The sequence below is a fragment of the Coprinopsis cinerea genome (genome assembly GCF_000182895.1).
Source record: "Coprinopsis cinerea okayama7#130 chromosome 6 map unlocalized cont3.6, whole genome shotgun sequence".
Taxonomy (NCBI): Eukaryota; Fungi; Basidiomycota; class Agaricomycetes; order Agaricales; family Psathyrellaceae; genus Coprinopsis; species Coprinopsis cinerea.
The window spans coordinates 429,645-452,242 of NW_003307539.1; the positions used below are offsets into that span (position 1 = coordinate 429,645).

The 22,598-nt window shown below is 53.4% G+C and overlaps 8 protein-coding genes across 8 annotated transcripts; 6 read left to right on the plus strand and 2 right to left on the minus strand.

Annotated features, from left to right (window-relative positions):
• Positions 1–578: 578 nt before the first annotated feature.
• On the minus strand, positions 579–9,811 carry CC1G_15528 (hypothetical protein; the record flags this gene model as incomplete). The annotated part of the gene is made up of 13 exons (XM_002910941.1): positions 579–1,014; positions 1,085–1,390; positions 1,439–1,608; positions 1,670–2,118; positions 2,167–2,341; positions 2,395–2,442; positions 2,495–2,662; positions 2,716–2,817; positions 2,871–4,508; positions 4,564–7,642; positions 7,694–8,061; positions 8,115–9,628; positions 9,697–9,811. 13 exons carry the CDS (start codon positions 9,809–9,811, stop codon positions 579–581), a joined length of 8,568 nt encoding a protein of 2,855 aa, XP_002910987.1.
• A 270-nt stretch (positions 9,812–10,081) lies between these two features.
• CC1G_08674 (Rbx1 protein) lies at positions 10,082–10,814 on the plus strand. The gene is made up of 6 exons (XM_001837609.2): positions 10,082–10,202; positions 10,256–10,283; positions 10,340–10,390; positions 10,450–10,520; positions 10,573–10,658; positions 10,708–10,814. Exons 1-6 carry the CDS (start codon positions 10,092–10,094, stop codon positions 10,718–10,720), a joined length of 360 nt encoding a protein of 119 aa, XP_001837661.2. The 5' UTR covers positions 10,082–10,091; the 3' UTR covers positions 10,721–10,814.
• Positions 10,815–11,395: 581 nt separating this feature from the next.
• Positions 11,396–12,714, plus strand: CC1G_08675 (hypothetical protein; the record flags this gene model as incomplete). The annotated part of the gene is made up of 5 exons (XM_001837610.1): positions 11,396–11,468; positions 11,522–11,667; positions 11,724–12,260; positions 12,313–12,444; positions 12,526–12,714. The coding sequence occupies 5 exons, from the start codon at positions 11,396–11,398 to the stop codon at positions 12,712–12,714; spliced, it is 1,077 nt and encodes a 358-aa protein (XP_001837662.1).
• A 506-nt stretch (positions 12,715–13,220) lies between these two features.
• On the plus strand, positions 13,221–13,652 carry CC1G_15529 (hypothetical protein; the record flags this gene model as incomplete). The annotated part of the gene is made up of 2 exons (XM_002910942.1): positions 13,221–13,314; positions 13,432–13,652. The coding sequence occupies 2 exons, from the start codon at positions 13,221–13,223 to the stop codon at positions 13,650–13,652; spliced, it is 315 nt and encodes a 104-aa protein (XP_002910988.1).
• A 335-nt stretch (positions 13,653–13,987) lies between these two features.
• On the plus strand, positions 13,988–16,345 carry CC1G_15530 (hypothetical protein; the record flags this gene model as incomplete). The annotated part of the gene is made up of 7 exons (XM_002910943.1): positions 13,988–14,007; positions 14,243–14,667; positions 14,717–14,738; positions 14,908–15,302; positions 15,523–15,563; positions 15,632–15,684; positions 15,982–16,345. 7 exons carry the CDS (start codon positions 13,988–13,990, stop codon positions 16,343–16,345), a joined length of 1,320 nt encoding a protein of 439 aa, XP_002910989.1.
• A 431-nt stretch (positions 16,346–16,776) lies between these two features.
• Positions 16,777–17,639, plus strand: CC1G_08676 (hypothetical protein; the record flags this gene model as incomplete). The annotated part of the gene is made up of 5 exons (XM_001837611.2): positions 16,777–16,783; positions 16,835–16,997; positions 17,049–17,144; positions 17,229–17,299; positions 17,473–17,639. 5 exons carry the CDS (start codon positions 16,777–16,779, stop codon positions 17,637–17,639), a joined length of 504 nt encoding a protein of 167 aa, XP_001837663.2.
• Positions 17,640–17,942: 303 nt separating this feature from the next.
• On the minus strand, positions 17,943–19,154 carry CC1G_08677 (hypothetical protein). Its single transcript, XM_001837612.2, has 3 exons — positions 18,919–19,154; positions 18,563–18,869; positions 17,943–18,473 (listed from the first exon to the last, which is right to left on the minus strand). The coding sequence occupies exons 1-3, from the start codon at positions 19,104–19,106 to the stop codon at positions 18,342–18,344; spliced, it is 627 nt and encodes a 208-aa protein (XP_001837664.1). The 5' UTR covers positions 19,107–19,154; the 3' UTR covers positions 17,943–18,341.
• A 2,231-nt stretch (positions 19,155–21,385) lies between these two features.
• Positions 21,386–22,428, plus strand: CC1G_08678 (hypothetical protein; the record flags this gene model as incomplete). The annotated part of the gene is made up of 4 exons (XM_001837613.2): positions 21,386–21,391; positions 21,442–21,936; positions 21,987–22,070; positions 22,124–22,428. The coding sequence occupies 4 exons, from the start codon at positions 21,386–21,388 to the stop codon at positions 22,160–22,162; spliced, it is 624 nt and encodes a 207-aa protein (XP_001837665.1). The 3' UTR covers positions 22,163–22,428.
• Positions 22,429–22,598: the final 170 nt, after the last annotated feature.

Consider the following 22,598-nt stretch of genomic DNA (forward strand, 5'->3'; position numbering starts at 1 on the left):
CAGGGGAGTAATCGCGACCTCGGGACCTGGACCTGGATCTCGGAGACCTCGGTCGATCGCGTGGAGAATATGGCCTGTCTGTATAAGGTCGAGTCGTAGCCGCAACAGGAACTGGTTGAGCAGTCGGTTGCTGGGGAATCATGATCGTGGTCGGTTGTGTTTGGGCAGGAGGAAGAACAGTGGGCAGTCTGGGTGAGCGAGAGCGAGAACGAGACCTGCTTCGCCGTGTCTGGATGACCTGGGGCATGACTTGAGGCATTGGCCCCATCATCGTTGGGACATTTGGTACTCCAGGGACTGAAGGGGGAATAACCGTCACACCGGGGGCGGCAGGTGGAGCTGTCGGTTGAGTGGTAATAATGCGTGTCGGGCTCCTACTCCTGCTTCTGGAACGAGAGCGCGACTGGGGGAGTACGACAGGGGCCATGGGCATGGGTTGTTGTCCTATAACCATGGGTGGCGCCATTGTGGGAGCCATGGTAGGTGCTTGTGGAACAACAGTCGGTAGTTGTTGCTGAGCGGGTTGCTGATTTATCACAACGGGGGGTGTTCGTCGTCCCCGACTCCTACTCCTTGACCTACTGCGGCTTCGGCTTCGCGTTGGAACAATGACAGGTGCCATGGGCTGCATTGGCATCATTCCTGGAACACCAACGGTTGGCTGCATCATGGGCACTGTTGGCTGCATCACAGTCGGCATTGGTGCAACCGTGGGTGGCTGCGTCATGGGCGGAAGAGTTGGCATGTATGTTGTGCGAGGAGACCTGGAGCGAGACCTGGAGCGAGACCGGGAACGAGACCGGGAACGTCGAGTATCTTGGATAATGATAGGCTGCTGTGGCAGCATCTGAGTGGGCTGTTGTGTTGTTCGCGGGGTTCGTGGCGACCTTGATCTTGAACGGCCCCTTCGCGGCGACCTTGATCTTGACCTCGAACGTGAACGCGAACGAGAGCGAGAGCGAGAAGAGCTCCTGTCCTGTATGATCACGGGTGGATACCCACTTGGTACCATACCTGGTGGCATCATGGTCCCGGCTTGAGTGGGCATCATACCTGGGACCATCATCGGCGTTTGGGTCGGCACCATGCTAGGCACTTGAACAACGGTTGGCGGGATAGTGGGTGGAGGATGATGGTAGACGGATGGAGTCCCAGGAGGAATGGTCGGCGTTCCAGGGATCCCGGTTGGCACAATTTGAATTGGCTGAGCAGGTTGCATTGGCGCCTGCTGAGCAGGCGGAATGATAATAGTCGGCTGAGGAGCTTGTTGGGTTGGAGGAGGCGTCCGTCGGCGGCTTCGATCGGAGATTGGGCTACGACTGCGACTTCTACTGCGACTTCGGCTGCGGCTTCGACTACGGCTACGGCTACTACGACGATGCGAAGGGGACTGAACATGAATGTGAATGGGCTGCTGAGGCGCTCCTGGAGTAATCACCGTTGCTCCTGGGGGAGCATACGGCTGGTCCATAGCAGATGGTACGCGCTCATACCGCGTCGATGGCGAAGAATAGCGAACATGAGTGGGGGAGTGGCTCCGAGATGACGGAGTGCGGGACCTTCTGCTACGTCCCGTCCTACTGTCGCTTGGCCTGCGTCTATGATATCCTGTCGAGGTCGAATGAGGACGGGATGGCCGAGTTCTGGGACTGCCAGTTTCTGACGAGACAATACTGGTGTCTGTGCTATCGGGATCGACAACGACCACGTTTCCGTCGAATCGGCCGTCGTATGGACGCATAGGGCGAGGTTCTCCAGTGCTATGAGGGGAAATCGGGGGAATGAATCCTTCTTCCGTGCGCGATGGAGCATGCGAGGGCATATGCATCGAAGGTGCAGTTCCGTACGGCCCCATATCCGGAATGACAGGTGGTGGTTGTGGCATTACAAGGATGGGCTGCGCTGACTGACCTTGCGTTGCGGGAGGTTGGGGAATGACCGGCGCATGTATGGTAGGCGTTGGAGCTGTGTGCGGTGGAATGACAGGTTGAGGGAATTGAGGATAGCCCGTGGGTTGGAAGCCAATTGGAATTTGGGGTTGAGGCATGCCAGGACCGGGAGGCTGGCCAGGGATGTTGACGATCATCGGCGACTCAGTTGTCGACGACGTTTCGGTGCCTTGTAACGATTAGGACTGAGAATTTGGGGTTAAAAGGTGGCGCTTACCTGCAGTCTGCATATTGCGAAGCTCATCGCGCAATGCCTCTACCCGGGCCATAACCCCGCGCAGTTCATTCTGACGGTCATAAACATCCCGTTCGAGCCACTCGTTCAACCCACGCATGTACCGCATAAGTTCTCGCTGTTGATCGACGGTGGCTAACTGAGCCAATCGATTTTCCTGCAAGGAACTTGGTCAAACAAACTTTCTTCAATCAGAAAATGCAGTCTTACTCGAAGGATTTCCATCAACGAATCGAACAGAGGTACTTGTACAACCGTCTACCCAACTTGCGTCAGTGCCACGGTACCCAAATCTGACAATCTCGCTTACCGGTCCTGCAGGCATGGGTACATATGTTGGTCCGGCAGGTGCAGAAGGTCCACCTGGGGGACCTGAAGGTTGGGCAGGGGCTCCAGACGGTGGTGGTGGAGGCGGCGGGGCTCCTTCACCCTGGCGGATACCGGAAGGCTCGAGTTGAGTGACAGGTGCCGGGGACGTCTATATAATATGCCGTCAGAGAAAATCAATTTCACCGGGCAAATAATAATCACCTTCTGCGGTCGCTTGGAGTACCAGCTGTGAGGGACCTTTCCTGGCGGGGCTCCAAGACCAGCTGGGGCAGTCGGAGGACGACTTTCATCCCTGAAATCACTCTATCAACTGGTGAGAAAGACTTCCTATTAATACATGAAAGACGGAAACTTACGAAAACTGGTCTGGGTGTGGGTCCTGGTCCATAATGGAATCTATCCATAGGCGGTGGCGGTGGGGGTGCTGGTTGGGCTGTTGGCATCGATGCAGGCGGCTGCCGTTGCTGCATGTCTCTCAAGCGCCGTTGGTCTTGAAGGATGCGCTCTGCCTCAGTATCCTCAACGGATGGCGCAACGGCCCTTGGAGGTGGTCGTTGAACCGAGATGACAGATTCACTTTCTTCGGACGGCTGGCGTCGATACATATCGGAACGCTCCCGACGAGGCCGAGCACGGTGGGGCGGCAGGTCAGCCAGAGTCACGGGCGGTTCTGACCAGGACCGGGCTGGAAGGGTATCGATGGTCAGCGGGCTTTCGCTCCTCCTTGGCCTCTCGGCAGGTCGATACACGAAGGGAATAAGCGGTGGTGGGCCTTGGACAGGAGCGGCAGGGGGCAGAGTTGTTCCCATCGAAAGTATTTCGTCGAGCTGGGTCGACAACGTAGGGCCAGAGGTGGCATGCCTTGGGATCGGTCCGTGTATGCTCTCTGTAGGAGTCATGCCTTGGAGTAGCTGTCGAAGGCGGTCAATGTCGCGCAGGCGGTCTTGAGATGTCGTTGACTCCGAGATTGAACCATCGCTGGGTTCCGAAAGCTGTTGTTGGACAATAATCTCGGGAGGTGGAGGGGGCGCTGCTCGTGGATGACTTTGCAGTTCGATCAAGCCTCGAATCAAGTCCTCAATCCGGTTGAGGCGGGCGCCAAGTTCAGGGTCAGTAACTGGAGCTTGAGGGCGATCACGCAGTTCGTCGATTAGTCGGTTGAGGGCATCCTGTCCATCTCCAAGGTCGCCTAAACGCTTCAAGATGGTCTCGAGAGGAACAGTGTAATCTGGGATCTCTGGCATAATGATTGTGGGAGTGGGAGCAGGGCGAGCAGTGGCCACCGATGAAGGACGTTCGTAACGCTCGGAAGGTTCACTGAGCTCGCTTGACGAACCCGAATAGTCATCACTGTCACTTTCGCTGGTAGGAATGGTCGTCGAGGCTGGGGTCCATGAACCAAGCGACACCGGCTCAGCCATCATCGGGAGTTCCAATTCGGCCTCTTCGAGAAGGTCATCGTCCGAGTGGTGGGACGAGAGGTAGGAGCCGATGCTGCTCGCTGAGCTTGTCGCTCGACTCAGGGACACGGAAGGATCCATATCCCTCGGTCCCAGAGGACGCAACGAGGATACGACGCTGTCTCCTCCAACTGCCTCGTCTACCAACTGAACAGAGCGCGGTCGTTGAGTAAGGACAGGAACTGGGAAGGGCGGCGCGACAACTTGAACAGGTGCTTCACGAGGCGATGGTGTGCGATGTAGATATTCCGAAAGGTCGTTGAGTTCGTTTCGGAGAGCACGAATGCTGTCTGCCAGTTCTTGGTTCTCCATTCCTCGCACGTCGTCGTATCGTCGAATTTCGTCAATGAGTCGATCCATATCAGCGCCGAGATCTCGCGAGACACCTTCACTCGACGAGCTTTCAGACTCCACAGTGCGCAAACTGTCTCTTTGCGTAGAACCTGCACCGTGAGGAGTAGTGATGCTCATAATGACAGAGCCACTGGGAGTAGGCATGGTGGGTGTCTTGGCTTCATCCGGTGTCAAGGTCGTCTAGCATGGATATTGATAAATTTAAAACTCTCAGAGCAATTGTGAAGACACTTACAAGGCGGCTTGCAGGGGTAGTCAGCAAGGATGGCTCGGTGGCAAGATCAACTTCGGGGATCTCCTCCACAGGAGCCTCCTCATCTTGTAGCGAAGCCAAAAGGCTCTGCGACTCCGTGATGAACGATTGCAGGGAGGACTGCGTCACCGAGCTCGACAACGAAAGCGACCTGCTAAGTGAGCTGGGAGTAACGGAGCTGAATGATGACAGAGTGCTCGGAGTCCTGGCTTCACTGGCCGATGGAAGTGAAGGTGGCAGAGCAGGGACAGGAGTCAAGGGAGGAAGAGGACTTCTCCGCTGTACAGACGAGATTGCGAATGGTGAAGCAGGAAGAGTGCTGAGTCGGTCAACAGACGAAGGAGAGCCACTGGGACGCAGGAAAGAAGTCTCATACGAAGCATCCTGACCGTCATGCAACGCGAGTGAGAGGACGGATGGCGAAGGATTCAAGATTGAAGAGTCGTAAGATCGGTTGGTCGAAGCTGCCCATCTGTCGCTTGGTGCTCGGAGTGAAGAAGGCGTGGACATTGAGACACTGGATTCAGTCATGGGAAGCGTGGCGGAAAGAGTCGACATGGAGATCGATGATGCCGTTGGCGGAATCTGAGGCGAAGGCGGGGCGATAGTCTCAGTCCCTCCACGACTCGAGATATCCAACGAGGTAGGAGTCACAACCGAAGTCGTACTAGACCCAGAGTCTGTGATGGAAGGCGGAAGGGAAGAAACCAGGCTGATATGCTCGTCAGACACCTCAACAGGCTCCTCCCTGTGGCTCGATTCAGAACGAATGTCTGACAGAGACGGCGCAGTGGTAGGGATCGATGGCACAGGGCTCGCTGCGCGGACCGCAGGGGGCAAATCGGGCAACGAATGCTCGGGTTCGGTTGAAACCTCGCTTTCCGTGAGGATAAGCGTGGAGGGAGTAGGCGCTGAAGGACTCTCCGCAGTGACTGGCAATGGGCTCGGAGGAGATGACACGGACGAGACGGTGCGTACAGAAGGCGGGAGAGGGATATCTTCCGGTGGCATATCCGAAACCAGCGAAGGTGACCGGGTGGATTCCTTGGTAGACGAAGGCGCAATCAACGAAGGTGACTTGGGCATGGAGACCGACTTGGTAGAAGGCGTCGTCAACTCGATTTGAGCAGGAGTCGGCGCGCTCTCGGGGTGCTGGAACTCCAACTTCAAGGATAACGAAGAGAGTGTCGGGGTGCTCTGCTCCGATGGGATCTCCTGCAGTTCACTCGACTCGCTCTCTTCACTCTGCCAAACACCCGCAGTCTCGTATTCTGTCTCCTCGGGCTCCTGCTTCTCGGACGCTGTCTCGTAAGACGAGACAGACTTGGCCGTCCTGAAGCTAGGAATCGATGAAAGACTGGCAAAAGTCTCAACGGACCGGATACTCGCCACGTCAGAATCAACCACCTTGGGCCTGGGAACATACTCCTCCTTGGGCGGCTGCACAACCGCCACCAAGTTCTTGCGGGGGTAGAAGTCGGGAATAGGACTGAGAGGTTCGGAAGGAAGTGGCACACCAATGGGAGTTGCCATCACCGGTGTCGTAGGAGTAATGGTGTCGCTTTCTTCTTCCGTAGTTGTTCCATAGGGTGTCACTTCCCTCGACGTAAAGTCAGACGACATGCAGATATCGTACCCAGTCTCGCTTGAAGAGATCGGGGTCCTTCCAATGCCCCTCCTCCTATCCCGAATGGTGTCGCTGCTCGAATCTTGATAGGTGTCCGACGTGTAATTTCCGCTTCCACCTCCACTGTACGTATCGCTTCCACTCGGCGTGTACGTTCCCGTGTAGCTCCCGCTTCCAGAGTAACTGACCCCACTCCTACTGTCGTAGCTTCCACTTCGCGTGTCGTAACTTCCGCTCCTGCTGTCGTAGCTCCTGCTATCATAACTCCCGCTTCCCGCCAAACTAGGGACACTGCCTGAGAACGAGCTCCCGTCCCTCGAAACATAGCTTCCACTGGGTGTGAAGCTTCCTTCCGTGCCACTCTGAGGAGTCAAAGTCCCAGTTCCAGTATCTGGAGTAAAGGTCCCAGCTCCACTGTCAGGAGTGTAGGTCCCGGTTCCACTCTGCGTATAACTCCCGCTTCGACCATCAGACAGATAACTCCCGCTCCTCTCCGACACGTAGCTGCCACTTCTCTCCGACGCATAACTTCCACTCCTCTCCGAAAGATAGCTTCCACTTCCGCTTCCACTCACATAACTTCCACTTCCGACCTGGCTATTCTCCTTGTCAGACCCGTCGTACGTTCCCGAAAGAACGCTGCTCCCGGACTGGGAGACGGATTGTGCGCGTCCGGGCCTCCTTCGAACAGCTTGAGTCCTTGAAAGAGTCGAAGGCGACAACCCAGTAAGGGTCGGTGAAGTGTGATCGGTGCTGGCCAGATACGTCCCAGTCTGGCTATCACTATATGTATACGTTGGCGTGAACGCCGACGACGATGTCTGCTCCGTCCTCGTCATCGGAGTATAGGTCCCAGTGTACGACCCAGTCCTTCCCTCCGTCCAACTCCTCGAATCATCTCCATCTTGCGAGAAGTATGTCGACGAAACGTTCGAGTTGGTTCCACTGATATCACTTCCGCTATCCCTGGTTTCACTAGCGCTGTAGAATAAGTCCTCGCCACTCGATTGCGAGACCTTCGATTCCCTCTTCCAGGCTTCATCAAGCTCCAAATCTCCAACGCTTCCACTGCGACGACCGCGGTTCCTGGCTTTGCGGGGTGTGATGACTCGCCGATCGCCAGGAGGGTACGAATAGCCTTCATCGTTTGAGCGAATGAAGGTGTCGTCGGCACTCTCCCTGAGATAGGAGGACATGAGGGAAGAACGTCGAGAGAGCTCGGTCTGCGTGAAAGACCTGGTAGGCGACGAAGCATACGAGTCGATGTCGGGGATACTGGCCAAAGGAGGGACGAAGACGGTGGAACGAGATCCTGATGTAGTCGAAGAGGATCTCGAAAGGGAAGACGACATGGACAGGATGGTGCGGATAGAGCCTGTGGGAGAACGAGTCATCGAACGCGAGGGAGTCGTGGTCGGTTGGTTAATCGCATCCCTACAATCCGTTTAGAATGGCCCCAAATCAAAACAAAGCCTGGAAACATACCAAAGCCTGTTCACCCATTTACTTCTCTCTCCAAGGCTCTCCGCTCCCAATCGTTCAACACCGTCAGCATACACCATATGGAACGGCACCAAGATATCCATCAAGGGCACTTCATCTCTCGCTTCCTCCATTTGCAACCTGGCTGCAACCGTTCCGACGTCTTCTCGAGCGCTGGGGTGGGTGGGACTAGGCACGCTGACGACGCTCGTGCAGTTGAGCAAGTCGAGAGCAACGATACCACGGCCACCTCCAGGAGAAAGCCACGACAAGAGAAGCATATTGGGATACAGAAGCGCCTGACATCGTTGCCAGCGATAGGGAGGTGGAGCATGGACGTTCAAGTACCACAGCAAACCAATATGGAGGGGCTACAAACAACCAGTCAATATCTCAATCATTTTTCCAAAAGGCTGCGACGCACCGGTTCCTCGCTCTGCGTATACGCGCTAAACTGGCTCAAATCAAATCCAGGAGGGAGAACACCACTCTTTCCACTCCTCATACTTGACCTGCTATCCCTGAAATTCCCACTTCCGCTACTTCCTCTGTTCTCATTCCCTCCTGGACTGGTTCCTCCTCCTCCAAGACTTTCCCTCTCTCTCAACCTCTGTCCAGCCCTCTGCATCCTCCTCCTAATCCCAACCAGTCCCTCTTCTTCATAGCTGGGACTTTCCTCCCTAGACTTAGTGAGAACCTCACCAGATCCAGGCCTCGCTTTAGTCGGTGACTTTTCAGGGGACCCGTCTCTAGCGGTCTTTGCCGCAACACCAGGGCTGCGCTCCTTCCACATAGCCACAATGTTCCTGACGCTGGTTAGAGGGGAGCGAGGGCTGGTTTGAGGCTTTCGCAACGTGGTATTGATAGGTGTAACCGTGCTACTCGTTGCGGTTCGCGATTGAGTTGCAGTCCAAGTCGAATGGCTTGGAGTCATTGTAGTGAGTGTGGTCGCGCCTGTTTCGGTGTATGTGTTGGTCCTGGAGTCATAGGTCCTCGTGTCGGTAAGAGTATTGCTGTTGGTGCTGTACGGCGTCTCCGTTTGCGTATAGGGTGTTCCTTGGGTGTAGGGAGTATAAGGCGTCCCATGGGTATACTCGCTCTCCAGGGTGCTCCCAACTTGACTATCGGTGTAAGTCCTAGTACCGGTGGCGGTGAACGGTCGGCTAGGCGGACTCAGCAAAGTCGACATCGGCTTCTCCGAGTAAGACCCGATATACGACCCATACGAAGTCGTCGAACTCGAAGCTGTCTTCGCAGGGGACGCAGACCGCGGCCCAAACCTCGGACTATCCGCCCTAAATCCCGGGGTCGACGCGGCCCTGGTATGCCCATGACCAGAAGCCGGACTCCCCGAAGTCTGTGACTCGAATATCGAAATGAGCTCGGTAGCTCGTCCAGGCGGTGGGAGTGTTTTATCACCACTAGGGTCCGTCGAGGACCGCGAATGGCGAACAGGGCTCGCCCCACTGGTGCCAAGCAGGGCAGAGCGCCGCAGATGATCCGGGACCAATGTCGAATGTCGCCCGGCACTGTTGGAAAAGGCCCCAGAATTGGGGCGCGAAGGCTCCTCCGTGCGTTCCGTGATACGACTCAGACGAGCGACACGGCTATCGAATGGTGGAGGCGGTGGGCTGAGTGCTGATGACAGGTAAGATCCCGTCTGAGATGAATCTGACGAATAGTGGGGCAAGTTGGTGAATGATGGGGACCCCGTGTATGGCCTTGATGAGGTGTATGAACCTGGGCGCGAATCTGACCATTCTGTGAGTGCATTCTCGGTGTCGTCGAACTGGTCGTCGATATTGGAGAGTGCTTCTTGTATTTCGTCGATCGAATTTTCTTCGTTGTACGAGTCGTCGTCGTGACTGTCCGGGGCTGGGGAGACGACGATGCGCCTCATGTCATGGACATCAGAGTCAGACGAGTGGCGTTGGGAACCTAGTGAAAGAAAGAAGTCCAAATGAGAAAGACATGCATGTACATTTCTGCAAAAGAAAGGGACATACCTGATGAATAGGAATAACCTGAAGGTGAACGCGGTGGGTTTATATCTGAAGGCGTCGATTGGCCTATACTTGAGCCGTATCTGGGCGACCAAGGCCCAGAAGAGAAACTTGACATTGTCTGAGTCGATTATCGGTTCAGACTCTGAGCATAGTTCTGTGACGGTTCGCTGAGAGTTTCGAGGCCAACCGATTCCGAACAACAACAAACCACCAAACGCGTCCCCACGTGTTGCACAGCCGCTCACTTTAGGGCAGGCCATCCCGCGACAAACCGCGCGCCTTGGCACGTGTATGAGCACCGCCACCTCGTTAGCTAATGCTGTACGCGTGCAGTTGGTGACTCTTGAGCCGCGCTCTGACTCTTTCCCTCAACACCACATTATCCAACAACAATAATGGCAGATTCTATGGACGTCGATACACCCGCCCCAGCCGCTGGCGGCTCTGCCGTTCCCAAGAAGAAAGAGGGAAAGGAGGGCGGAAAGCCCAGATTTGAAGTGAAAAAGGTAATTAACCAATATACCCTCGTGTGCAATGGCCACTTATACCCTTTCTTTAGTGGAATGCTGTAGCCCTGTGGGCTTGGGGTGAGCAGATTTGAAATCTCGAAAAAGCGATCAGCTCTAACTCAAATGATCTGCAGACATCGTCGTCGACAACTGCGCTATCTGCAGGAATCACATCATGGATCTCTGTCAGTACCGTCCACTACCAATTGGATCACGAGCCGTCCTCACCCTTTCTTTCCTCCAGGCATTGACTGCCAGGCCAACCAAGTATCCGCCACGAGCGAGGAATGCAATGCCGCCTGGGGTATCTGCAACGTACGTCCATCCCTCCTCGCACGCTTCTTTGTCTAATCCACATTCCATTCAGCACGCCTTCCACTTCCACTGCATATCCCGTTGGCTCAAGACACGAAATGTCTGCCCCCTCGACAACAGAGAGTGGGAACTCCAGAAGTACGACCCCTTGATTTCTTCTTCAATCCTGTACTGACCGTCTCTTCAGATACGGACGATGATCACCAGCACCGCACCAGTTACGTTTTTCCGCTTCCATTCGATTCACCCTTGTACGCTATCGCATGTAATATATCCATCGCCTTTGGCCCTGAAGATCGTGACCTCGTTCCTTGTCAAGCGCAAACCAGATTTGAGCCAATGGGAATATGGCGACTTGCATCTGAGTATTAGCCCATTCGCCGCCTGGTCGTTGGATCCTGACAGTGTCCCCTTCGTCGTGTCCCTTCAGCGACCTATTTGGCCGTCGTACTTTGGAGTCTGATCTCCCGGGCAGCGTCACATCACTCGAATCCAGATGCCTGAACAGTACAGCAAATATCGGAGTGGCCGTGGTCCCGCTTTCACTTCTACAACCTTGCCTCTTTGATAACGAATGTCGAGACCATCCTGGTGAAGGACTGGGGAGGCTCTTGAGGCACGTAGAGAAAAGAACACCGAACTAGTAGGTTGTTGAGTATACACCAGTCTGAGGAAAGATTAGGATCCACCCTGCGTTGCACTTGACGGATGTCAGTGGGCAAGCTTATAATCCAGGACGCACATCCAAGCTTCCTTCCAAGAATTCGCAGTGTATCTCGTAATTCCTAGCAAACTATTGATATTATCCGGTCAACGATAGGAAGAGAAACGAAAGAGTACGGGATGACATCATTCCCGATTGAGAAACTTTGACCATGACCACCACCGCCCCATCCACTTGGGAATTCTCCCAACAATTCACAGCCGAATTTCAGGCTTCACGAACTGGTACTCTCCCTCATCTCTTGAATTCACTAGCACACACCTAACTGAACTCACAGATCTCCAAAGCCGTCTAGCAGCAGCCCAAACAAACTCTACTCCACAAACCCTTCAAGATCTCTCATCTCGACTAGCCCGACTATCCAGATCTCTATCCGATGCTACAGGTTCACTACCAAGCTATGACCAGAAACTCTACGAAACTGTGCGCCCCTACCCCAACTTCTAAATGCAGCCCATCGTTAACCACGTTCTCCAAAGCAAGTGAAGCAGCTCGAGCGAGAGATCGAGGCTCTACGGACAAGTAGCACAGGCAAACCTCGTTTCTCTTTCAAACGCAAATCACCAGCCTCTTCCTCTGTGGCTGCTGCAGCAGTTGGAGCCGATCTTCCACCCCCAATCGCATCCCATTCTTCCATCCTCAGTCCACCGGTGAACGATGGCGGTTCGCAACCAACCCCTCTCGACTCAACCTCCACGCCATCCGGAAAGAACCTAACCCTCCAAGGCCACTCATCTCGCTACATCCTCCTCTCGGACCTCCCACTCTCCCCTTCATCATCCCAAACCCCCGATCTAACCATCTGCGACCTAACAAACTGCATCGTCAACCTACTTCCACACTTCAACGAAGGCTATTCTAACGACGACACTGATAAATCTAAAGACTCACCACCACTCTTTGGTGCATACCACATCCGCAACCTCACCAACTGCATCATCCTACTCCCATTCAGCCCTGGGAGCGCCCTAATCCACTCTTTAACGAACTGCGTATTAGTTTTGGGCAGCCACCAGGTTCGTACTACCCTTCAGGGTGCCCCTGACGCTACTCACAAAATCTCGACAGTTCCGAATGCACAACAGCCAACACGTCGACGTCTACCTCGACATAACTTCCAACCCCATCATCGAAGGATGCTCCTCAATCAGATTCGCGATGTACCCAGCCCGTCTGAACCCCGACTTGCTACGCAGATCCGTACGTTCCTTTCGACTGCCCCACCATTACGATTCCTTCGTGCGATCACCCAAGCTAATACCACGTCCTCTGTACAAACAGCCCCTCCCGCCCTTCACGATCCAAGACTTTTCTCACATTCGCAGCAGTCCTTCTCCCAACTTCTCGCTGATGGCGACCAAACTCGAGAACGAAGCTAAACCATGGCCCCTCCATAAACTCACCTCCAACGAAGAATTGGATAAGGGCTTGGCTGGTCTGTTGCCTCAACCTGGTGCACCAGTCGAATAGAAGTAGAGTGTATCTTATCAATTGTGGGATGTAGATCTGTAGAAATCATGCAGAATAACGTACAAAGTACATACCACAGTACATATCGACCGTAGTCCACCTTGGCATCACTCCCTCAACAGCACCGCATCGCCTCTCTGCTTCTGATCTGTTTTCAAACTCTCTCTACCTTGCAATTAAGCGCTGAGCGCCCATCTCAAGCCCGTTGATCATGGCAGTTGCTAAGTGTTTCCATCTAAACAATTTCCTCAAAACACGAGGCGACAATCGTAATACATACACAATGAAGCCGATCAACAAGAGGGCCATTCATCGCCGTGTCCTCAAAGATTTAAATATGCAACGCCTTCTGCTCCTCCAAGCTAAACCATTTCCCGCCCTTCATCCCGTCTACCACCCATTTCAAGGCGTTTAGGGTCACGAGCTCCGAGTCTGACGTTACGACCGCGACCCATCATATTCTCGTCTCTCTCTCCATAACCACTACCGCCCCGCAACCAAGAACCATGTCCGACGCAGATTGCGGCGCCTGTTGCGCACAATGTTGCGGGATCTTCGCTCTGTGCTCATTCGCCGCCTGCGCACCTTTCATGAACACAGGTACGTGCGGTCATCCAATTCCCTACCCTCGCTCACATCCTCTACACCTCACTCCCACAACTATTCCAACCCCACCACAACCTTGCGCTTGATCCCCACCTCCCCGCGCCCATCCAGTAACATGCGGCGCAAACGGCTGCTGCAACTCCAACACAACAGCAGGCTGCTGCAACTCATGCTTCAGCTCCAAATTCAACGAGGACAACTTTGAAGCTGAGCTCCAGCGGGACATGGAGAAAACGAGGGACCCCAACGCGCCGATACAACAAGGGCAGGGTTTTCAGAATGTTCAACCGGGTGCGACTGGGGGTATGATGGCTGAGAGGCCGTCGTCATAGCGTGCTTGTAAAGTGATTGCTGGGCGGCAAGGGACGCCGTACATTGGAGTACGGGGTCGGCTATGACCTCCACTTCGCTCAACGGCGTTCGAACCCCGTCGACTTTACAACCAACACTCACAACGACCACATGTTCGCCATTCCGTTCCCACTGGACACAATTACGAACTCGCACCTTACTCGCATCCCTCAACGCCCTTTTCCCGCTCCACCCCAAACGCTCTTCTTCCCTTCCCCACCGGACTTGGACTGGATCCATCACTTTCAGCTTATGACGATCACGACATAGGAAACACCATCCTTCGCACCATTCGCTTTCTTCATGTATCCTGGATATGAACGGACATACCTCGCCGTGTGTACTATAATACCACCTGCAATTGTATTATCTCTCCTCAATCTCGTGTCAGCCGGCATCCAGGGTGGGTCGGTGGAGGCCAGCGTGTAGTTACGCAAGAGAGCAGAGAAGTATGAAGGCACTATCCGTTTCGACCGGGCTTGACCATTGCTGTGTTGCGCTCCGGCCATTCAATCACACTTCCCTCTGACAAACGTCTGACATATCCATGAATGCATGACTCGTGGTATAGGCCTCCCAGCAACCGCACCTACGGCACCTCAGGCCTCAGGCCTCACAAGAAGCAAGGGAATACTTATGTCCATCTCACAACTTCCGGTCCCTGTATCCGGTCCTTCCTCAGTTCACGGAACCACACGTCAAAGTTCAATCTGTTCGCCCTCGTTCCTGCATCAGAATCAACGTACACACAGTATGACTTCATGATGACTCCTGCCTCGACGATACACCATGGAATCCGGGTCCACCGACGCAGTGCAACTTGCCGCAGTTCCGCAAGGCGGTACGGTACGACCGCGCGCGGCCAGTGGTATCGACCGACTATGACGTCACGCGTTCAACCGAGCCCATTGGCCAATTTCCCGTGCCCAGTGTCACCGAAGCGACAAGAACTCCTCTACATATTTGACCATCCTCTTCGGAAACACTTCTCCCAACGTATGTAGCCCGACTTTTGACCTAGAACAACGAGCAATGCGATACCCAGAACACCTCTACGGCCAAACACGGTCCGTTGAAAATCCCCTTTCTTACGTAAAGACCCAACCAAGGCGCGCAAATTGAAATATGCACAAAACTCTTTCCCCTGTACGTCCGTCAGCACCAGCTTCATCATGGCCGAGCCACTCAAATTGGGGCAATTTACCTTCTCCTATTCATACGCGACAACGACCCCAGCAAAGGTTTCCATTGGGCTCTCTACCACCACCGCCACGAACTGGGCGGGTATAAATTCAACGTGAAGCAGATGGGCTGCGGCTGGATCTGCGACAGTGCCGCTAACAACAACATAATGAACTCTTTCCTCTTGGCGGGAGCCCTTCGCATAGGCTACTGTCACCCGTCAGAGGCTAACGCACTCGAATGGATTGACCAAGTCAGCCTGGAGGAACCGCCCCCACCGTACCCAACTTTCACCTGCCGCACTTGGACGCTACATTGTATACGCGGTCTGGCGCAATGTGGCTTTGTCAAGTGTCACGACGTCGACGAATTGGAAGAAGAGGCGAAGAGATGGGGCATCAGCCATCACCAGACTGCCCAGGAAGCGCTTCAGCCCCGCCCTGTCGAAGGTTCGCGCACCTGCATAGTACTGTGAGGTGGGAGTTTTCATCTAGTCTCATTGCTATCGAGGCTAATTCAGACAGCTCCAGCTCGTCATTATATACGGAGATCACGCTTGCACATCGAGAATTTTTGATATAGTTTTTCCTCCTCCTATTTAACGGATTTCATCAATCCCACTCTCTATATTCCACAAGTTAAAAGTTTATTCTATTGTCACGCGTCTAGTTGATCCCCTCGTCCAACTTCCCCTGCCACCTTCCACCAATGTAACAAGAGATCTCATACTTACTTCAAGGTCATTCTCGTCGAAAACCCCTCGCTCAAACCGTGTTAGTCCAACTGGGACGCCCCAGTCGTCAACGAGACCCGCGAACGGTCCGCCGACATGTGCGTCAGAGGCTTTCCTCATGGACGTCACCGTTTTCAAGTATCGAAGGCACGAATCAACATGTGCCTCCTTCTTCCTGTCACTCTTACTATCGTCCAAGAACCCAAGGTTTGCCACCTGGCTATGGTTTCTCTACTCGGTGGACTTCCCTTTTCCCACCGCATCGGCCTAACCCATCGCGTCGGGCCTTTCTTCAACTACGCACAATTCCACGCACAGCCCTTTTCCGCCTACCTCATAGACGACGACGAAAGGCTCAAACAGATGGTCAAGGACTGACCAACCAAGCATCGCAGGATATGCGCATGCCTGACGCACCGGGACCTCCTCGCACATAAAATCCTCGCCGACGAGGACTCCAATAGTAATTCTGACTCCCGGGTGCACAACATGAAGACTGTGCCATTTCGATCTATGAAATTAATGTACATGTATACTATAAACAAGATGAATTGTACACCATCCGGATCTCTCACACTCAAATATGAATTTCGTCCTCGATCGCGATTGCCTGTGGAGGCTCAAATGAGTTGTTTAATACAGCACGGCACCAGATATGAGGACTTCTTCCAGGCCACGCTGCACACTCCTCTACTCTATGAGTCGATCCCTCCAATGCTGTGCAGTTTGCGCTTTCTACAGCCTTCAGACAAGAAGTAGTAACCACAAAGGGAGGCTTCTGAGGGTTCTCGGTGAAGGCATACACCTACACTCATACCCCACAGTGACCTATAAGATGCTGTACTCCTGTGTAGAAAGAAGATCACCGCCTCTATTTCTTCCGTCGCAACCTATCACTAGTATCCATCACCACCCTTTGGTCGCCATCTCCGAGTCCACCATCCGTGTCCCCGAAATGAAATGACCTACCTCGCTCGAAGGTCGTGGCTAGATGAAGAACAGACATGCGCAGTCTGTCCAATCAAAATCGTCATCATGACTGCGTTCCCTACACCCAAAGAACCTCCCAAAAGCAATCCCCTCAGACCCCCTCTCTGCTACACATCTCACAATTATCGATCACATATCAGCGTTTCAAATACGAGGATCGGAACACGCTCCTCGAACCCCCCACTTTCCCAACCACTTAGATGCCCGGTAAGCACAAGAGTAGGGGAAAAAATACTGTAGACAACAATAGAACAATAGCCTCCCTCCCAATCAATGATGCCGCCATCTTTCCAATTGGGCGCCAATCAACTCGCGCGCTGGAACCACTAAGCGCCCAAGAACTCATTAACTGCACCCGACTCAAAAATGTATCAACAAGCGGGCTAGGCCTCTTCAACGGCAGACCACCTCACATCATCTCGTTAGTAACCATGACTAGACTCTTCACTGACTAAAATCGACACCGACGCAGTCCTTACGCGGCCAACCAACCGCGTAAGCCTCTGCCACCGCCGTCCGCCCATCGATACCACCTCAAACAATACACTCCATCAACCCCGCCCACAATGTGCGTCAACAGCGGAAAATTCTTATCAAGATTCTTAGCTTGTTCCCAGAACAACACGGCCGATAGCTGTGACTCACCTCCCAGAAAAATCAAGAGCAAGAAACCAACAAACGCCCAATGGGCTATGACATCCCGTGGCATTCCTAGATCCATGGGTTGAGATTCTTCCCGTTTGGCCCGGAGTAGTCCACTCCAGGAACACCAATCCCACCAATCCAACCCCTTGAGCACATCTCAACAGTGAAGCGAGTGGAGGCTCGGTTACAAGCTCGGGATTACGAGTCCATTAGCCATCCAAAAGTCCTATAGCATCACACGTCTTCCTCAGAACCACGCGGCGAAGCTCGTGCTCGTCCAAACATCTCGATGCCCGGAAGCACCTCCTCCCCAACCCAAGAATCAGAACCAATCAACGATGATGATCGACCTCATTTCCCTGAGCCACAGGAAGTCAACGTGTACAAGCGCCTGAACAACCAACCAACCTATATTTGAACGTGACAAACAAAATCAGAAGAGAACAGAGAGAGGCGAGATCGATCTCGTCCTTCGGTACCGCACCCAGCAAATAAACAAGGTAATTCGCTGACTCGACTTGGTCCTTAATCTGGACGTGGGGTGTACCAATTCGACTAGATCTCGAATGTATCTAAATCTCAAGCGCCTGAATCTCGAACATTCGCACAAACCCCCTCCCCATCCTCCTATCCAGAAGTAATTCATATTCCGTCGCCATCCCGAGGAGAGAAAAACCCGTGTATCATTAGTCGATAAAAATCCAAGAAAGATCCAAGAAATGCGAGTAAAATACAAGTACATTATGACCAAGGTACAACGACAAAGCGGAGGAGATATATAGTACAGCGAAAGACAGTATTAGTAGAGAAGGGAGGTCATCACCGAGACAAGCAGTGTAATCGTGCATTAAAGAAAAGAAGCATGCGAAGCAGAGACGGGAGTACGATCATAACCGAATCTGGAGTGTCTACATGAGGAGTGTCCATGGGTATCTCGAGTAAAAAGCCCTGTGAATAAGGATAAAGAAGGGGATTGGGACGATGAATCTTGGCCTTGACCACCAGAGGCGTTTGTGGGGTGGTCGTGTGCGAAGCATTTGTAAGTCGAAAGTCGAATAATAATGCCCATCGCTACTTTTCAAATCAAAAACAATACAATGGAAGATCCTGGATTTCCCATTTACTGAGCGGCAATCGCGGACGTATTCGGCGCGATGTTGTTAACCGCCATCGTATTCTGAAGTCGTCCCGGAATCTTGGGCCATGTAACTGTCAACATTCCGTCTTGCAAAGCAGCTGTGACATCTGACTCCTGCGGATACCAAACATAGACAGCGTTAGTAAGAGTCATTCCGGCGTAACAGCAACCCTAGCGCGGACGCTAGATGGACAGAGGCTCACCTTGATGCCTGCAGGCACGGGGAGAGATCGATAGAAGGAGCCGAAGCGAAGTTCTTGGATTGCAACGTGAGAAGAGGTCGACTCGGACTCATCTCCAGCTGCGACATCGTCTGCTGCGGTCACTGGGTTGCGGGGAAGGGTCTTCTGCGACGCCAAAGCGCTCTGAATTGTCTGCGGGGCACGTCGCTCTCCAGTAACGATGAGGTTGCCCTCCCGGATTTGAAGGCTAATGTCGCTCGTCTTCACACCGGGGAGCTCGAATATAGCCGTCAACTTGTTCGCGCTTGTGTCATCGACTAGATCCATTCTAAAGGTAATCAGCAACGGTTAAAAATGTGTACGAACTATGAACATACCTTGGAGTAAATCTGGTAGGGATATTGGGATTGGGTTCTTGAACTAGGCGAATCTTTCCAGCTTTAAGTGCTTGAAGACACTTGTATTGTGCTGCCCGAAGCACTGCTCGCTGGAAAGCCGGACTCCGGGTCATGTCCAGACTGGAGTCAAACGTTGAACCGGATGGGAGAGTCGTCTTTGAGGACATTGTAAGATAGTAAGGAGAGAAGACTAAAGGTCTTGGGTTGGAGGCAGGGGCGCTTGGAGCTTGAGGTGGTGTACCCATTTCGACGGTATGTGCTTATATAGGGGCCTCGATCGGCAATGGCCGACTCACCTCGACTCACCTAGATTGGGCAAATTATGACATAATCAGAAATGAACGGAAAGAGGAACCGAGTCATCGTCGTTTTGAATCGGTGGATTCAGCTGTGGCAAGTATGATCCGTTGGGCTGTATAGGCCCCTCGGAGAGAAATATGGGGCCGGAAGGATCGTCCTCGAGGAGGCGGGTCAGAGGGCTGTGCGGGACCCACGATTGCGAGGGAGATGACAAACGCCGACTGGTTCGTCAGCGATAATTTGAATGACAAGACACAGGATTCGGTCGCCAGTCCCTTGTCTTTGACAAGTCTTCCAAATCACGGCGAGAGGGTTATGCGATTGGGGTCGGCCTGGTATGCCCATGAAACGACGGCCATAGTAAAGACGAGGAAGAGGTGAATGGATTGCTGCGGATGTGCGCCATTTCCGTGTTTGCGCAAATTGGCATAGCCTTTTGCGACAAGCATGCGCAAATAAAGCGGGCATAGCCGGCACATCGTTCAACGATTCGACTCCGTTCTGGCGCTTCTCGAGACTTCTAGCTTTTGCCTGGATATCCTGGGCAGAACTGGCCTGTACCCAACCTGTACGGTGTCCCTTCGACGTAAATCTTGTCATCCCAGTGGCATCCGCATCGTTCCCACCGGGGCATCGTGTTTTTACTACTCTCGACGAAAGTTCGCCGTTTACTCCCACTCCAAAATGCTTCCTTTGCTTGGACTGTGGATCAGGGGCTGATCTCAGGAAGTTGGAGTGCGTGTACAAGCTTGTGCAATTGGCTCTCCTGTCCGGGCTGCGCAGTAGAGCATTGCCTTCCTAGGAGCTATCTCCACAACCGTACATCACTGTCCAAGGACTGCAAGGATCGACAGATTCCTGCTTCACTTGGCGTTTCAACTGTTCCAACCTGTGTACCTCGCATAGTATCCGCAGTTGCCTGCCATTCTTTGGGGTTCATTGTCAACGGAAATCAATCGGAAGGTACTGGTACAAGCTCCCGGGGGAAACCTGCTTTGGGGGGTGGTGTTCACTCGCAGCACCAGGGCAAAGGGTGAGAGTAGAGAGCCGGGGTATGTCGGCCATTGTTTGCACATTCCATAACTCGATGTATAGCATAGAATAATTTTCATCTGAAACAACCCCCTGAAGTCATGGAGGCACCTGCGCCATAGCTCTCCAATGCTGTTAGAGTCCGTGGGGATGAGATGAGAAGCGCCCAAGTCTCGCAGCGCCCATCCACGGGAAGCGGCCCGGATGATGATCACATGACCTATCCGTGTTTGAACGCCGGGACCGTCATCGACGACGGCAAACGAGCAGTGGCTAGCTTCGACTCTGAGCTCAGCAATCAAAGGGCGTCTTTCTCATCGTACCCAAACCAACTTGTCTGTGACCCACGCGTATCTTCTCGTTTGAATCTCGTTGTTAGTGAGTTGGTCTTACGACAATGGCGACAGACGAACGTAGTAAGGTCGTCTTCGGTGAGTCAACGCGATCCTATGCAGTATCATTCCACAAACATTAACTGGTGGCCTCTGCTATTCGTAGTCGGCAATGTTCCCTACAATATGACCGAAGAACAGTTAATAGAGGTCTTTAAATCAGTTGGGCAAGTAGTAGGACTCAGGTCATTATCGCCATCCTGCATGCACAACTACAGAATCTTTAACGACCATTGCCACCATACAGACTAGTCTTCGACCGAGAAACTGGAAAGGCAAAAGGCTATGGATTCTGTGAATTCGCCGGTACACAATTCTCTGCTCAATCTCGCCGTCAAGAAACTTAGTCTGACTGAATTCACATCCGTGTATTTTTGGTGTCGCCACCTATCCTTTTTACTGCTTTAGATCACGAAACCGCGCAGTCCGCCGTTCGAAACCTTAACAACACCGACGTTGGCGGTCGTCCCCTACGAATCGATATCGCCGACTCTGACCCTTTCCTTGAAGGCAAGACAACAGTGAGAGGCGAAATCCTGGACGGCGGATACCCAGGTCCTTCAGAACCTCGGTCAGGTTGGCGTGGAGGAAGAAAAGACGACGTGTGGGCGCCACCGATACCTCCTGGTAAACCAGTACCGAAGGGAATGACAACTCTCGACGCAATAAGCCAGACACTGGCGGGTATGCCCCCTAGCCAACTCCTTGAAGTACTGGCGCAAATGAAGGTGCGATATCCACATCTTCACATCTCCGTCGTTATCTGATATCGTTCTAGTCTTTCACCATCGCCCACCCCGAACAAGCCAAGCAACTATTCCAAAAGCAACCCCAACTGTCCTACGCACTCTTCCAAGCGCTACTCCTTAACAATATCCTCCCGCCCGAAACAATATACAAGATGCACGCTGGAACGTCAGCAGGATCAGGTCCCTCGAACGTCGCAGGTGCTCCGCCAGGCTCAGCAGCCCTGGCACCCACACCTGCTCCACACGCCCGACCCCCACCCCACATCCCAGCGCAACACCCGCCTCCTTTCGCTCCTCAGCATCCTGTACCCCCTTTCCCGCCCACTGGCCAACAACCACAGTCCATGGCACCACCACCTGTTGCAGGATACGCTGCCGCACCAGGCTACTACCGTGGAACGCCTGTTCAACCTCAAGCTCCCGTGCCTCCAGCAGCAGCAGCAGCACCTCCAGCCACAACAGCACCAGCGGCCCAACCTGCTAATGTCGCAGCCGCGGCAGCCGGTATTGATGACAGCCAGCGGGTGAGTATATTCGTAGCTTCTGCTCAGTCAATGTACTCACACTCAGGTAGGATATGCTCATGTACGTTCTGAACATGAGCCAGGAGGCAATCAATGCTCTCCCTGAACAACAGCGCGCCTCGATCATGCAACTGGTGCGTCCATCTCCTCTCGCTGCGCCTTATTCAGACTGACCTCTCCCTCTTAGCGTAATCAATTCATGCCAGGTGTCGCGCCTCCGAGCTAAAGCAGCATTACCGGAATGTTCAACGTTCAACTGCATATTTCACTGAACAAAAGCCTGGCCATGCATCCTGCATTTGTCCATACAAACGCAGCATACATACGAGGTCCAGAGTCAGACCTGCTTACAATTAAACTCGGGGATTACGGATACCACCCGCCACTCTACTTTACAGATTCACAGGATACCGACATCTAATCACTTGAAACTCTCACCTTTCGTCTGCACATACTTCATAGATTGTACATTGGCTCTGAATCACAAACCGTTCGCATATCCGCCTGTCAGCCTCTTTTCTCAAGTCCGCCATCCAAGCGCCATTGTCAGCACTGGCCGAGCCGTCCTTGAAGGATACCGAATGTGCGCGCCATGAAACAAGGTGGCGATCATGATGATGGGAGCGCTCTGGTCCCTGGAAGATTCCTTCCCGATGGACGAC